The sequence below is a fragment of the Drosophila mauritiana genome, chromosome X, assembly GCF_004382145.1.
Source record: "Drosophila mauritiana strain mau12 chromosome X, ASM438214v1, whole genome shotgun sequence".
Taxonomy (NCBI): Eukaryota; Metazoa; Arthropoda; class Insecta; order Diptera; family Drosophilidae; genus Drosophila; species Drosophila mauritiana.
Window position 1 is genome coordinate 652597 of NC_046672.1, and position 15260 is coordinate 667856.

General features: G+C 46.9%; 4 protein-coding genes across 7 annotated transcripts; 3 read left to right on the plus strand and 1 right to left on the minus strand.

The window, feature by feature from the left end:
- Nucleotides 1-412: 412 nt before the first annotated feature.
- On the plus strand, nucleotides 413-2028 carry LOC117148109 (GATA zinc finger domain-containing protein 1). Its single transcript, XM_033315327.1, has 2 exons — nucleotides 413-1563; nucleotides 1640-2028. Exons 1-2 carry the CDS (start codon nucleotides 531-533, stop codon nucleotides 1846-1848), a joined length of 1242 nt encoding a protein of 413 aa, XP_033171218.1. The 5' UTR covers nucleotides 413-530; the 3' UTR covers nucleotides 1849-2028.
- Nucleotides 2029-2713: 685 nt separating this feature from the next.
- Nucleotides 2714-3608, plus strand: LOC117148598 (RING-box protein 1A). The gene is made up of 3 exons (XM_033316079.1): nucleotides 2714-2935; nucleotides 3020-3047; nucleotides 3117-3608. The coding sequence occupies exons 1-3, from the start codon at nucleotides 2858-2860 to the stop codon at nucleotides 3335-3337; spliced, it is 327 nt and encodes a 108-aa protein (XP_033171970.1). The 5' UTR covers nucleotides 2714-2857; the 3' UTR covers nucleotides 3338-3608.
- A 558-nt stretch (nucleotides 3609-4166) lies between these two features.
- On the minus strand, nucleotides 4167-11487 carry LOC117148596 (histone-lysine N-methyltransferase Suv4-20). 2 transcript variants are annotated; one of them, XM_033316073.1, is made up of 3 exons: nucleotides 10827-11487; nucleotides 8826-9537; nucleotides 4167-8705 (listed from the first exon to the last, which is right to left on the minus strand). In XM_033316073.1, exons 2-3 carry the CDS (start codon nucleotides 9522-9524, stop codon nucleotides 5511-5513), a joined length of 3894 nt encoding a protein of 1297 aa, XP_033171964.1. In that variant the 5' UTR covers nucleotides 9525-9537; nucleotides 10827-11487; the 3' UTR covers nucleotides 4167-5510. The 2 variants fall into 2 exon arrangements, with proteins under 2 accessions (XP_033171964.1, XP_033171965.1); XM_033316074.1 differs by lacking the exon at nucleotides 10827-11487 and adding an exon at nucleotides 10305-10324.
- A 279-nt stretch (nucleotides 11488-11766) lies between these two features.
- On the plus strand, nucleotides 11767-13378 carry LOC117148597 (S-phase kinase-associated protein 1). Of its 3 annotated transcripts, none has more exons than XM_033316077.1 (2): nucleotides 11767-11859; nucleotides 12578-13378. In XM_033316077.1, the coding sequence occupies exon 2, from the start codon at nucleotides 12602-12604 to the stop codon at nucleotides 13088-13090; it is 489 nt and encodes a 162-aa protein (XP_033171968.1). In that variant the 5' UTR covers nucleotides 11767-11859; nucleotides 12578-12601; the 3' UTR covers nucleotides 13091-13378. The 3 variants fall into 3 exon arrangements, with proteins under 3 accessions (XP_033171968.1, XP_033171966.1, XP_033171969.1); XM_033316075.1 differs by having other exon boundaries at nucleotides 11836-11949; XM_033316078.1 differs by lacking the exon at nucleotides 11767-11859 and adding an exon at nucleotides 11992-12068 and having other exon boundaries at nucleotides 12579-13378.
- The last annotated feature ends 1882 nt before the right edge of the window (nucleotides 13379-15260 follow it).

A 15260-nucleotide genomic window follows, 5' to 3' on the forward strand; every position in this document is an offset into this window, starting at 1 on the left:
AGAAGGAAATGAATAGATTTTGAAAGGGTGCGAGACTCTACACCTAAAATCTTTTGAAATCTTTTGCGTATTTAATCAATGCTAAATTCTGAATTCAACCATTTTTAATTTAGTTCCTACTAGGTTTATTTATACGTTTACGTTTAATTTATGACTCCTGCGGATTTGAACTTAAACTCGCAGTATAGCGCAGTTCTACCTGATACACTTGCCATCGAATCTACTGTAATAATAATATAAACGGTATCTATATTCAATTTCTCGCTAGTGGCGTTTTGTTAAATTTCCCTATAAACTTCATTGGTAAAAGAACGTTGACAACGTTTTTGAATTCTAAAAAAAACCAGGGCTGCATTAGTCAGAGCACAGTTGGCCACCTGGCAGCCCCGCCGATCCGGTCTGGCAACACTGGTGTAACAAAAACATACTACACACACTACGTTGTTTTACATGGGAGCACAAGCACATTTAATGTTTTGAAAATCACTACAACCTGAATAAGGGCTAACCGATCGTTTCATGGATTAGCCATGTCAACCGACGCTGACCTAAGCAAGTGCGTCAGTCCCACGTACCAGGTGTCAATAGCGGACGACGGCCTCCAAGCAGAAGCCGCCGGAGAGCTGACGGTGGCCTCCATTGTCGCAGCTTCCTCCTACTCCTGCGAGCCACAGAAGGACTCCACCGACATGGAAGTGGACATGGAGATAGACAACGATCTTACCACTAGCGAACGGATGCCAACGGTGGACGAGCTGGAGCAGCCGATTGATTCCAAAACGAAACCGGGGAAAATGGATGTAAAGGAGGAGGAGGAGCAGGAGGACGCGCAGGACCAGAAGCCATTGGAAGACAGTTTCCTGCAACCGCCCAGCACTCCGACAGCCATCAAAATCGAGGAGGAGGACAAGTCAGTGAAGCCGCCGTCGCAGCCACAGGCTCAGACTCAGGAGGAAGTCGCGCCCAGTTCACCGGAGACAGCTACGAATACCAGCCAGAGAACTGCGGGCAAGATCACCCGTAGCAGTCTAAATGGCACAGCCAACCAGGCGCCCACACGCTCCCCAACGATAATAAAGCGTCTGCGGAAGAGCACGCGCTTCAAGGCCAAGCAAACGGGCAAGGGCACTCCCGGAAGCGGCAGTAGCCAGTCAAATGGCCACAATAGCGGGGCGAATGGTTCCACCGGCAGCTCAGTGCACCTCGCGGGCGCTGGCGCCCATCCTAGTAATACCAACAAGCATGGGAAGTCCGGTCCAGCGGGCACAGGCGGGACCACTGGAGCCCGTAATCGCCGCGCTCTTTTCAAGAAACCAGCACAGAAGACTCCCAAGGTGCAGGCGAGCACCAGGTTCGTGAGGAGCCTTTTCCATAAGGGCAGCTATATACAAATCGGGGATATCGTCAGCATTGTGGACAGCGATCAGAATCTGTACTACGCCCAGATACGCGGTCTGCTTGTAGACGCCTATTGCGAGAAGTCCGCCTTCCTCACCTGGCTGATTCCCACGCAGGACAGTCCGGACCCCCAGGAGGGATTCGATCCCCCTACCTACCTGATCGGTATGCCCGTCCTGTCCTCCTGCCTGCTACCCAAAGTTATTTAAATTGTATTTTTGCTTAAATCCCGTGCCTGCAGGACCCGATGAGGAGCTGTCCCGGAAGCTCTGCTACCTGGAGTTCGTGATGCATGCTCCCAGCAACTACTACTTCGACCGAAGCACCCCGTTTCCCCTGCCGGACGTGGATGAGTACACTGCCCAGAGATCGGGCGGCTACATCTGGACGAGGCTGCCGATAGTCAAGCGGGAAAAGGGCAATGGCCACAAAGCGGGCGGCGCCTCCTAGCAGAAGAGGTGGCTCAAGTGCAGGAAGGCCGGAGCCCTGAATTTGAACAATCTAATTTATTGCAACTTTTACTCTTCGTAAACGGGCTAATTGCCGAACAGAACATAATTCAAAAAGTACTTGGTGTACTGTAGTACCAACAATTAATGAATAAAATACAATTTTGTAATTATGGATAAAGTTGATAGTTTTTACTTTTAGAGTAAAACGTTTAAAAGTATGTATGTATGTAGTCTTGATCAGGATCAAAAGCGGAATCGAACTGTCCATGTCCGTCTGACATGGAACTATAAAAGCAAGACTGTTGAGATTAAGCATGCAGCTTCCGGAAACATAGTCGCAGGGCCTACTGCAATGCCGCCCAAAAGTGCCACGCCCACACTTTTGAAAAATGTTTTGATATTTCTTCGATTTTACTTTTTTGTAATTTGATCGTTATACCATATGCACAACATTCAAAATTTGGATTAAAATCCCAATAGGTTATCGACACGAATCGGGATCGTTATCGAATAGGACAAGAAAATATTGGTGGAGAAACATCGATGTTGGCCGACAAACGATGTTTCCGATGTTTTTGGCGAAAAATATCGATGCTTTGAACATATTGCTTGAACATGTTGTTTTAAACATCGACGTTTTAAATAAAAGCAAAAAAATTTATCTGTTTAACTTAAAAATTATTTGTTGCTATTAATAATTCTATTAAAAAATATGAAAAATTAATTTATACTTACAAATTATGCACTTTTCTACTTTGATGCGCAGGAGAAATGTAAAAACATCAATAATTCCTCGAAAAAATCGATGATTGTGATTTTTCGATAACATCGAAGACGTCGATGTTTTGCCATTTCTACGAGAAAAAGCGGCGGTCACACTGCTTGAGCATCAATTGCGAAAACGAAACGAATCGGAACAGAAAAGCCGAAACTGCGTTAGTTGTGAAGATTGCAATATTGCATTTGCGTTGCGAGCGGTTTGTCAGGACAAATAGTATATTTCCACCATGGAAGTCGACGAGGATGGATACGAGGTTCCCTCCAGCAGCAGTAAGGGCGATAAGAAGCGCTTTGAGGTGAAGAAGGTGAGTGGTCAGCAAAAAAGCGTGTCATTGGCATTAAATGTACTGATGGTAACACTCTTCTCCTTTCCGCTTCGCCGAAAATAGTGGAACGCCGTGGCATTGTGGGCCTGGGGTAAGTAGTAATGCAGATTGTATTGCTCCGACTCGGGGAATTAAACGCATTCCATTTTCTTTCGTACAGACATCGTAGTGGACAACTGCGCCATCTGCCGCAACCACATCATGGACTTGTGCATCGAGTGCCAGGCGAACCAGGCGTCCGCTACTAGCGAGGAGTGCACCGTGGCCTGGGGCGTCTGCAATCACGCCTTCCATTTCCACTGCATCTCTCGCTGGCTAAAGACGCGCCAGGTGTGCCCACTGGACAACCGCGAGTGGGATTTCCAGAAGTACGGCCACTAAAATCTGCAAAACACCCTAGACACCAGATGGAGGGAGCAGCACTTCAGATCAACTACTCCCGAGTAGCCTTACCATCCCGCAAGCTAGGTGATGGCGGCCTGCTTCATCTGGACATTAATTCATTTAAATACCTTTTTAGATCTTAAGCTAGTGGGGCGAGTCTCGTGAACTGCTGGCCTTCACAAGCACAGTTACCGATTCCCGAGACTCCCCAGGAAGCGCACGTTTTTGTAACGCGTTAAATAAAAGCTGTAGATGATGGAGAAGACCAGACGGATGTTTCTACCTTTCCCGCTTGGATTCGGTATTCACTGCGACGATGGCATCTCACCGCGAAATCAACTAGCTAGCCGTGCCTAAATTTTCAGAGTATATAACTCATGTCTGGCAAAAAATATGCTTAGTCATTGGGTTCCATAAATGTAGCTCTGTTCAGTTATCCTTGGACGGCAATTGAGGAGTATACATAAATCTGGCTAGAAGCAGGATAAAGTTGAAAATAGGCTAGTTTTGTTAACTGTATGCGTCGTGACCAGCTCCATTCCCAGATCAGGCTGTTTAGATATATGAAAGTAGTTTCGTACAAACAAATCAAAATCAGTCGATGCAAAGAAAGAGCTGCGTTTGTAAAAACTAAATGTTCTTTTTAGTTTATTATGAATGTTTTGCGGCCGCGGCAGCTTAAAAAATAATACACATTAGTTACAGATATGAATAAAGTATATGGTATATATCAAATATGATTAATGTTTAATTGCATACGCTACAAACTAAACTTATAGGTAAACAAAAAATAATTATGTCGTTAAAAAATCATCGAATTTACTTCGTGTGTGTGTGGTTGTGATGGTATAGGTGTAGTTTTAGTCGGTTGCCTTTTAAAAACTAAACTTCACAGAGAACAAAATAAACAATAAGCTGGCAATGAAACGAAGGGCAGGGAGTGCGAGTTGTTTTGGATTCACGTGAATTAAACCAGATTGCATGGTCCGTCGAACCCCTTGAACCACCACTTGTATCGAGTTGTATTAAGCGTTTTATTTGAATCTTCTGTTCAATCGTTTTCGCTCGCTTTATAATTAAATTTCCCGCTTTTTGGTTTATATACATTGTTATTGTTATATGTATGTGAAAGTGTAAGCTCCTCCTCCTTTCGGCCTCTTCAACCAGCTCGCTTTGTAGTAATTAACATTAAGTTTGTCTTGTATATCTTGTATATACACCATGCATATATGTTATTGTTTATATATTGCTGTTCTGGTTGCCGCTGCTGCGCTATTGTTTTCTTGTTTGGCTATTGTGGGTTGGGAGTCCCAAGTATCCTCGACTATGTGGTTGTTTCATTATCTTGCAACAAACAGAGGGGCATGCTTGGTGTAAAGTTGGGTTCGGTTTGGGATGCAAGGCGTCTAAATCCTCTGCTAATTGCGTCCTAAATCCTCCCATTCTGACTCACAGGTTCTCCTGGGCTGCTTGTCCGCTGTTTAGGTCGGTTAGTTCTCAACTGTACATGATTTCAATGCGATTTAACTCTATTCTTAGCCGTTTAACTATCAAATTGCTGGTGGAGGTGCTGCTGCTGTTGCTGCTGCCGATGTTGCCGATATTGCCGCTGCTCCTGTTGCTCCCGCTGATGCTTCTATCGTGTTTGCAACACGCTGCTCTTTGCTGCGACCTTTTCCTACTTCTACGATTCAGACTGCCACCTGCAAAATAAAAGCACACCACACACACACGCGCCACATGCAACGCGGACACAAAGTAAAAGGGTTGGGAGAAACGGGGAGTAATTACAAAGAGAAAGAGAGAAATGGAAAAGAAAGCAAAAACAAAACAAGTTACAATCTGGTATATATCCGGATTCGCATTATCAAATTGGTCAGCCTGTTGCTTTGCTTCCCGAATATGAAAACCCATGGCGGGTATATCAGGGATCATCTACTTGGACTAAGATCTAAGCCTACGGTTTCTATAAGGTGCTAGGAATCAGCAGCAGCAAAGGCAACGACGCCAGCAGCGCAGCCATTCTCAGTCTCCATCCCTTGTTATTCCTGCTTCTCTGCACCTGGTGCTCCACCATGTCCTCGCCGTGTACTTTCCCCCTACGCGCTCCTCCTCTTCCCATGGCAATGGCAACTGTGCTTAGTAAATTTGCTTGGAGATCAGTCGTTGGTTATTTCTGGCCGTGATGATTGTTTGTATGATGGTGAGATGTGACTGCGCCCGTTGAAGTGGAGGTGGGCACCACTCCTGCTCCTCCGCCGCTGCTGGTCTTCTGCTGGCAAATCTGCGACTGATTCTGCAGGCAGGCGAAACTGGTGGGGGCCAGCAGAGCACAGGTGCCGAATGTGTGTTTGGGCATGCTCAGGAAGCCAGCTCCAGATCCTCCTCCTCCTGACGAACCACTGCTGCTGCTCACGATGGCCTGACCCTGTCCCGGACTTGGGGTTCCAGCAAATTTGCCCAGCTGGTAGTAGTGCATCGCATAGGAGTCCTCGCCAGCAGCTCGTTGCTTGCCATTGGGAAAGTAGCTGTTGCTGTTGGTGGTCGATGTGCAGGCTGATTGAAAGGAGCTGCTGGTCGTCGATGAGGGTGATTGGGCAGCAATGGGCGGTCCCACTGTGGAAGAATCCACTGGCTCTGCAGAGGTGGAGGTAGCTCCTCCCACTCCACCGGATGAGTTGGTACTGCTTGAGGATGTATTAACCGTCAAACTGGTGCTGCTGGCGTAGGAGGCATTGAAGGACTCGTCGCCACCGCCTCCACTGCTGTTTAGGTCATCCAAGCCGCTGCCCGATCCCTCTGCTGCTGCTGGTGGAATGTCTATGGTGTGGGATTCGTTACCAAAGATCAAGCGGAGTCGCTTCTTCTGCGGTGTTCCATATACACTGCTTGGCGCCGGCGATCTGCGTTGGCTGCTCCTGCTCCGGCTGCGCTGTTTCTTTCTCTGCTTCTTGGTGACCAGCTGCAGCTCCTCTTTCGGCGGCGGCTCCTCTTCTTCGGCAGCTGGCTCTTCATCCTCTTCTTCCTCGTCCTCATCGTCATCGTTGCCGTGCTCTGAAATACCCTCCATGCGCAGTATCTCGTATTCAATACCATTTGAGCTGCCGGCGGTTAGGTTTAGCGCACCTCTAGCTGACCCCTCTCCTGCTGTCCCTTCCCGATGGGAGCCAGCTGCACCTCGACCAGCTGCTCCGTTGCTCAGACTCGTTCCGAGCTCAATTACTTCGTCTAGGATTGGTGAGCGTTTCATGCGCAACGTTAGCTTCAGCCTGCGCTCTGGAGTCTTCAGTAGGGGCTGAACATTGCTAATGGTTGTAGAGGAGCATGAGGTGGCAGGTTCTCCGGCCTGGGCCCTCTTGCGGTGGCCACCAGTAGAACCGGTAGGGAATCCGCCCAACGCTTCGCAGTGGATACTTTGCGCTGCCGCCAGAGCAGCGGCCCTTCTGCTACGTTTCTGCTTGACCGGCGAATAAGTAACTGATTCGTCCTTTAGCTGCTCCTTGATTCCTTGGGTGGAGGGAGGATCGGGATCGAAGCTGGCCAAAAGGTTCTTCTTGTAGGCGGGAGTCGGGCTGCAGCTGCGACGCGTTGCCTGCTGCTGCTGATTTTCTGATGATGTGGATGAGGGTATGGACGAGGCCTCACTTGGTGTTGGCTTCCTCGATTTAACACTAAGTCTACCGCTAAGATTTGAATTATGATTAATTCTACTGCTATTATTACTATTATGATTATTACAATTTGTAATCGTTGTTGCTTTGTTGCTGCTGCTGCTGCTATTTGTTGTGGTTGCAATGTTATTGTTATGGGCAGTGGCTAATCTTGCTACCAATCCTACTCTTCCCGCACTATTTCGCGTCACACGCTTCTGCTGCTCCTGTTGCTTCTCCTCCGGCTTCTCTGGTTGTGTTTCCTCCGCCAGGCTGAACATTTTTTGCGGCAGTTGGTGATCCTGCTGCTTCTGCTCTTTCTTTTGCTGCTCGCTGCTGGTGTCGCTGCTCTCACCGTCCGTCAGCTTTTCCTTCTGGCGTTCGCTACGTCTAAGCTGGCGCTGCTGGCTCTGGTGCAGCGCGGCAATGGCCATCTGGGCGGGCTTGCAACGCGGCATAAGAACCACCGGTGCCTTGGTGGGCAGCGGAATGCTCGCCGCGACCACGGGCGCGATCACCTCGTCCGCGGAGGCAGTGGAAATGCTGCTGCTGGTGCTGTTAACTCGCATAGACTTGCGCAGACTGGTGGAACGACCACCATTAACCTCGGAGCCCGCTCCGGCGGCCACGCTGCTCACTGTTGTTGCTCCAGCATTTCCTGCAGCTCCTGTTCCACCAACTCCTGGTTTCTGCATGGCTGCCATTTGCTGTACAGCCGCTGTGGCCTCGGCTCCAGTACTTGCATGCTGGCCATGATTGTGGTGATGGTGAAGATGATGATGGTGGTGATGGAAATGATGCTGATGATGGTGCTGCTGCTGATAAGCTGCGTTGGCCATGATCATCTCGGCATCGTACTTAGTCATTCCCTTTTGTCGGAGCTCCTTCATGGTCAGCGGTGAAACAACAACATTCGGAAGTTTCTTTTCGAGCAAAGAGACGGCTGCTGTGGCCTCTTTGCCGACAGTTGATTGTTGCGAAGGTATGGACAGCATCGCGCCACCAGTGCCTCCTCCTGCTCCAGCTGCTCCGCCAGAAGCCACCAATCCATTTGTGCTGCTAGTCTCGCTGGGGCCAGTGGAATCATTTGTATTACTGTTGCTGTTTGAGGTGCTGTTTGTGGAGTTGGCTCGGCTCTTGATGCGGTTAATCCGATTGTCAGTCTCCCTCAGACGATAGCCACCATTATTACCAGGTCCACTGCTAGCCAAGCCGAGTCCCATACTGAGTCCCAGCATCAGGCCATCATCCTTCCCGGCGAAGGCTCCAGTCCCACGGCGTTCGCACGTTTCGCACTCACAATAGCGATTGGAATCCCCAAAGAAGTCCTCGCCGTAGAAGCAGGTTATCTCCTCCCCAACCTCAATGTCGCGCAGGACCTTTACACACGCTGTGTCCCTGCCGGTGGCCAAAAACTTGCAGTTGGCGCGACAATCGTGGTTGATATAGGCAGCCGGTCCCAGCCACAATTGGGCGCAATTCTTGCGACAACTATACATTACTGAGAAGTCATTTTTGCCAGAGTGCAGCAGAGCAGCCTCCTCCGCCTCCGTCAGCTCGGCGATGCAGCCCACCAGGCATTCTATCTTGTCGTTCTTCGACCACCGCTTCGTCGAGCTAATCTTGGCGCCACGTTGCTCTTCCAGTGTGTATCTGTAGCAGGCCTCGATTGCAAAGCCGCTGTCCTTGTCAAAGACGCGCAAGTATCGGACGATCTGGAAGACATTGGACAGATGGGTATCTCGATTAATATGAATTGTACCATGCACCAGAGAGTCGAGTAGCCATGCTTTAAAAAAATATATAAATTGTTAAAACGGGAAGTTTCGACTTACATGATCGTGGAGCCGCTTGGTGGCAATCTTGTTCTTGTTCTTGAGATGGCGCGGTATCCACGGCTCTTCGTAGATGCGCTGGATGGCTATATCGTAATTCTGCGTGTGGATAAAATCGTCCACGATCGCCTTTAGTTGCTGCGTGTCCACCTTAAGGGGCCGAAAGCGTATGTTCATCTTGTGGGTCTGGAAACCAAGATGGGGATCGAGAATCAGCGATGTGGCCAGGTCATCGTTCTCGGACAGTTCCCGCGGCGACATCCCAGTGGATTGCGATAGGCGACTGACGGCGCTGCCGTTGCAACCATTGAGTCCACTAACCACCGATCCAGATCCGGATCCTGATCCAGCAGATCCTCCGCCACTGCCGTTCGAAGACTGATGGGACTGGTGATGGTGGCTAGGGTGCTGGTTTGTCTGTTGGTAATGGGTGGCATGTGGCTGGCTGTGGGCCACCTGATGATGCTGCTGGTTCGTCTGGTTCGATGGAGGTGCGGATGGCGGAGGGCCATGGCTCTTCTGGGACATGGACGACAACAGAGCCGCAGCCGTCGATGTTGACGTGGAATTGGTGGCTAGTGAAGACGTTACGCTGGTGGTGCTGCTGGCCGAAGCGGTGGGGCCACCGTTTGAGCTGCTGCTGTTTGTAAATCTGCTGCCAGTTTCACCGCGCCGCGTGTGATTAGAGCCGACGACCATTCTGCAGGACAGTCTGCAAGGATAAGGGACGAACAACATTACAAGTATATACAAAACAATATGCACAATTTTTCACTCGAATACTCAGCTAATACGATCTTAGATATACCAATTCCAACAAACCCAATCAACCCGGCAATTGTCAGCTGTTTTGGAATTTGAATCACTGACAGACATAAGCTCTTTTATTACATCTGGCAACGCCGCTGTGTCTGCTAACACGACAAAGAGCGAGATGGACATATGTTTCCAGGACTAGACTAGGACAAAGGCAAAGGTCCTGCACCCATACATACACTCTCTTTCACAGGATTGGATGACTTGCAATAATCCTCAATCCGCAAAACATCTGTGTTGGCATTTGGCAATATATTCGCTTAATTTGCTCCGTTGAAAATGGCCCTAATTTAGTTTTTATTCGTACGGCTTCGCGTTTGAAAGAGATAGAGAGAGGGGGCTTGTAACTGATGTCGTCGACAGCAACCCCTCTCGCTCGCACTTATTCCGAGCCCTTTTAGCCCATGCACACACACGTTTAACAAAAATCAATTAACTTGAAAGCACATGTAAAAAAGTATTGATCCACTAAAAACAAAAGGCACTTCGGTAATCCTGGAATGCACCCACTGCCGAAAATATTTAACATTGATGGGTACGCGTATATGTATATGCTGATGAACAAAACGCGAGCATAACAAAAATGTCTTATCGATTTGCATGCGCAGCAGACAGTAATTGAAAATCTTGTATTTCCTTGAGTCTGTGCAACAACTGAAATACCTTTCTGGACATAAGCTAACATAAACACAAGAGAGTGGTGCTGGGAAACATGGCTGGAATTGAATATTTGTTGTTGGTCGATTTGTTCTGAATGGAAACGAATGTCGCTTGCAAATTGCTCTCTCAGCTGTTTACAAACGCATACACACGCATAGCCACATAACGCAGGTGAGAGCGAGAGGGAGGCATATGCGCAGTGAGAATGGGAGATGAAGGGTTGCCAAGTGCCCAAAGGCTTGCAAATTGAGTACACTTGTGTGCGGTTTAACCGAAAAACGGGTGTTTACAATAAATTTCAATGGGGGGAAGTAGCTTTGTAATTTGAGTTCGCCAATTTTTTGTTGTTAACAGCATTTCAAAGCGGTTGCCAACCCTAGACGCTGGCTGGTTGCATGGTAACGAAAAATGGCGGCGCCTATTACACACACTGACACACACATGCACGCACAGTCTGCTGTGTTTATGCACTTCATGCTGTTCCGATTTTTTTTTGCACTTTTTCGATTTGTTGTCTGCATTTACCTTAAATGAATTATTCACTAAGGCGCTATTGTGCCTCTCGCTCGAACTCGCAAAACGATGCTTTGTCTGCTGCTTCACTGTGCGTGTGTCCGTCTTTTTCCACGGCTTTTCGTCGAGACTCACAAATACAAACGGCGACACACTGGATGGGAGCTGGACTCCGTTTTGGATGGCTTGGCTTTGGCTGCGTACCCAAAATAAATCGCGCTTGCAGTGCCAAATCATTTTAGTTCTTGACGCCTTTGTTCCCCAAAAACTTCCAACCGCCGTCCATGTCTCGTGCTCTCTCTTTCGCTCGCCCGCTCGCGCGACGCTCCAAAAGTCGAGAGTATGGGAAGAGAATGTATCCCTCGCTCTTTCACGCCTAGAAGCTGCTGTAGCACACACAAGCACACGCACACCCAGCCGTATGCATATACATATATTCCCTCTACGAGCGAGACGTGTGTACGTGCGTATGTATGTATGCTTTTTTCACTTCTTTCTCCTCGGCGTATTTTGCACCAAGTGTCGCTGTTGCTATTTGCTACCGCCGATCCTCTTGACGAATAAGTCGGGACTTGTATTGGCTCTAATTCGGAGTTAGTTTACAAAATGCGGCTGCTTTTTTTTCCGCGATACTCGGATTAGTGATGTAAAAAGACGTTGATGCTTCGACCACTGAAGTCAGTGCGATATATATCGATAATTGAATACCATCGATTGCTACGATTAAAAGTTCCACTGCAGTTAGCGGATACACTTACCATTCTCCATTCGCCACTTGAAAGGATCGGTGTAATTCCTCTGCATAGAAATTAATTTCCGTTTACTGTGCAATAAAGTGAAAGTGTTCGGATTTATCAATGCGTACGCGTATTCCGCTTTCGACTTCGCCACCAACCATTGCTGCAGGTTACCATTACCAGGTGGACCTATTTCCCGCCAGTTTTCGTTCATTGTGGCTAGTTGTTGTTCGTGCCATCGATAAGGCGTTTAGTGGTGTTTTTAGAGTTTCGCCATCTGGTCACTTAAGCAGTTTCGTTTTTTTTACGTGAGTATTGTCAATTTGGTGTGTTGGTTTATATCCCAGTTGGAGACTGCGTGGAAATAGTTTAACTACGTTTAAAGGCATCATCGTAAGGTTAGTTAGAAAATAAATAAAAAAAAAATCTACAAATAGCAGGCAAGAACGCTTTCGCAACCACAAGAAAAACGAAAATACGCACGCATTCATCTGTGGGAGAATCGGCTTGTGTGGGGGTGAGTGGATGTGTGTGTGTGAGCATTTCTGGAAAGTGCCGTTCTCTATATTTCGAGTCTACATTATCCCTGCACATTACATTATCCTTTCTTAACATATCATCGTTGAATCACCACGAAAGAAACCTCGAAAGTGCTCGATCGTCTTTATCTTCGTACGAAAATAACGGTGATTTGAACACAGGCATAACCTGCAAGTTAATGCAATAAAAATTTTAATCAGCTATCACCTAATTTTAGTCAGTTTCAATTTTAAAGAGAGCGACTGCAAACTGCAGGGATATGAACATACAAAATTCACAAATGATTGCTTGCATCCTAGTTGCTTATAATTCATTTACACACATGTCTATATGCTTAAATCTGTTATCAATAATTGACGACTTGGTGCATGTTTGCTTCGCATTAAAATGATTTTTTGGATCCACACACTGTAAAAAAACCCACTGATTGCACTGCAACACATTTCTCAACCAGAACCTAATATTTTGTACTGAACCTAACTGCAGGAAAGTTAACCAAACAAGCCCAAAATGCCCAGCATCAAGTTGCAATCTTCGGATGAGGAGATCTTTGACACGGATATCCAGATCGCCAAGTGCTCCGGCACCATCAAGACCATGCTGGAGGACTGCGGAATGGAGGACGATGAGAATGCCATTGTTCCGTTGCCCAATGTGAATTCGACGATCCTTCGCAAGGTGCTTACCTGGGCGCACTACCACAAGGACGACCCCCAGCCAACGGAGGATGATGAGAGCAAGGAGAAGCGGACAGACGACATTATCTCATGGGATGCAGATTTCCTAAAAGTCGACCAGGGCACATTGTTTGAGCTCATATTGGCAGCGAACTATCTGGACATCAAGGGCCTCCTGGAGCTCACCTGCAAGACTGTTGCAAACATGATTAAGGGAAAGACTCCCGAGGAAATACGCAAGACCTTCAACATTAAAAAGGACTTCTCGCCCGCCGAGGAGGAGCAGGTGCGCAAGGAGAACGAGTGGTGCGAGGAGAAGTAAGGCGCGGCATTTCGCGGGACCAACATTAAAATGAAGACAGCTAGGGGATGCGGGAACGAGTTGGATTTGCAGCATTGCAACTTTACTTAGTTGCTGCTTTTATTATTTTATTTTTTTTTAACCCCAGCAGAGACTCATTTTGAATTGTGTATAAATGATCTGCTGCTGATGTGATTCGCGGGGTTAATCTTTTGTCGTAAATATATCTCATATACATACATATGCGAGATTGTAACACTCTCTTTAACCTACACTTGATTTCACTTTAATAAATATAACTACCCAACACAAACAGCCTATTTTGCGGGCTTTCGCGGAGGGGTGAGGGTCCAAGGACTTCTCAGATTGAGAAGTGCTCTTTATTTTGTATCTTGTGTTAAGAAACGTTTGCAAGCGTTTGAAACTGACGCATGCCATTTATAAACCAGTCGGTACACTTGTGCGCGTTCCAAAGGAGGTACCTTAGATTATCTTATCTATAGAAACTACATTTTTAAGATCACGCTTTCGGCGGCGAATAGCAAGTAATACTGTGGCTGCCACTTGGTACAATTGAAATGCGCGCCAACGCATTTTCTCATATGCGGTGCGTTTCGCAGCACTTAAAAAGCTTTTCATTTTGCTTTTAAAAAGCTACGACGGGTGTGAAAATCAGATTTGTGACGCTATATCTTTTTTTATATCGTCTGGGGTACAGCATGGTTTTAGGATTTTGGAAGAAAGCTGTTACTTTTGTAAGAATCGAAGAACGAGGGAATATTTATTATTATAATATTAACTTTGTCTTTGTTTGCTTTTGAAATTATGAAGACTTTGAAAGACAATACTCTTTATTTTCAGATTACTCATTAAGAAAATTCCAACATAGTATACATGAGTTAAAAATGAAACAAAATAACTTGATTTGAAATATAATTTTTTTGGGTGTCCGCTGATATATAAACAGGATAATTTTTTTTAGTTTCTACACTCTTTTCCCCGAAGTTTTCCTTGTTGTCTCGTTTGCCAATGCTGAACAAAGTAGCCAAAGGACCTTCACTTGGAGCTTTCAGAGCGGAAAATATATTCGGGGACAATTGCTTTGAGTGTGCACTTGGCTTGGCTAGATGCCCGTGCCAAACTTTCTTTCGAATTGATCGCTGGCCCTAGCCAGAAATGGAAAAAAACGAAGAATAGCGCCGCACAGTTGGTGTAGAGCGTTGTCCAGCTCTCAAACTTATGTCCTCAAATTGTTCGGAAACAGCAATTTTTGATTGTGCTGGGCAAGAGCTTAAGTACTAAGGGTCCTCTTACAGTTTCTGAGTGCGAAAGGTAACTGATATTAATTACTTTGCATACAAAGGATGCTATTTCATCTGTTTATCGCAAACAAGCGCCAATTGAAGTTTAATCGAAGCAGCAGGGCAGCGCCAATTGCCTCGTGAGTTATGGTGGCTCAGCGCGCCAAGGGGCGTGGCTATTGTGTTCGACTTGGGGCCAGGGGGCTCGCCATTTCAATTACCACGGGGAGAAAGGGGCTGTGCTCTTGAGTCAAAGACTGAGGTGAAAGGCAGGCAAGGCAAAGAAAAGAACGCACGTCGGAGCCAAAAAATTGTAAAGCGGCCCGAGCAGAGGAGCGGAAAAGAAGAAAGGACTTTCCACACCCCCAGCCAACTTGGCAGTGCCAAGGAGTAATTAGTGTGCATTTCCTTGGACACAGCGCCCCTCCCACCATCCCCTTGCTGCGTGTGTTTGTGCAACATTTGCTTTTCCACTTCGTTTGCGACAATCAAATGTAACAAAGGAGCGAAAAAAGGTTGCACAAAAAAGTGGGAAAACAAAGCTGAGATGGGGAAGTGCAGGGAAGAGGATACAGCGGAAGATTCCGATCTGCCTCCGGGCAGAAATACACTGGGAAAAAAGTGTATGCTGCTTTGGCATTTCTCAATTGAACAGGGGCACAGGGAATGCAACTGGCTTCACACCTCAAGTCCTCCAAGTCCTCCAAAATGATACAGAGGTGGTCAAAAGTATTTACACAACGAGCTTTTTTTTCAATTGTCAACTAATTGAAAAAAAAGCTCGTTGTGTAAATACTTTTGACCACCTCTGTACTTACAGCATCTAGCCAATCATCATGTGTAGCCTCTGAAAGTATGCTATAAATGATTGGGTAATTGAAAATGTATTT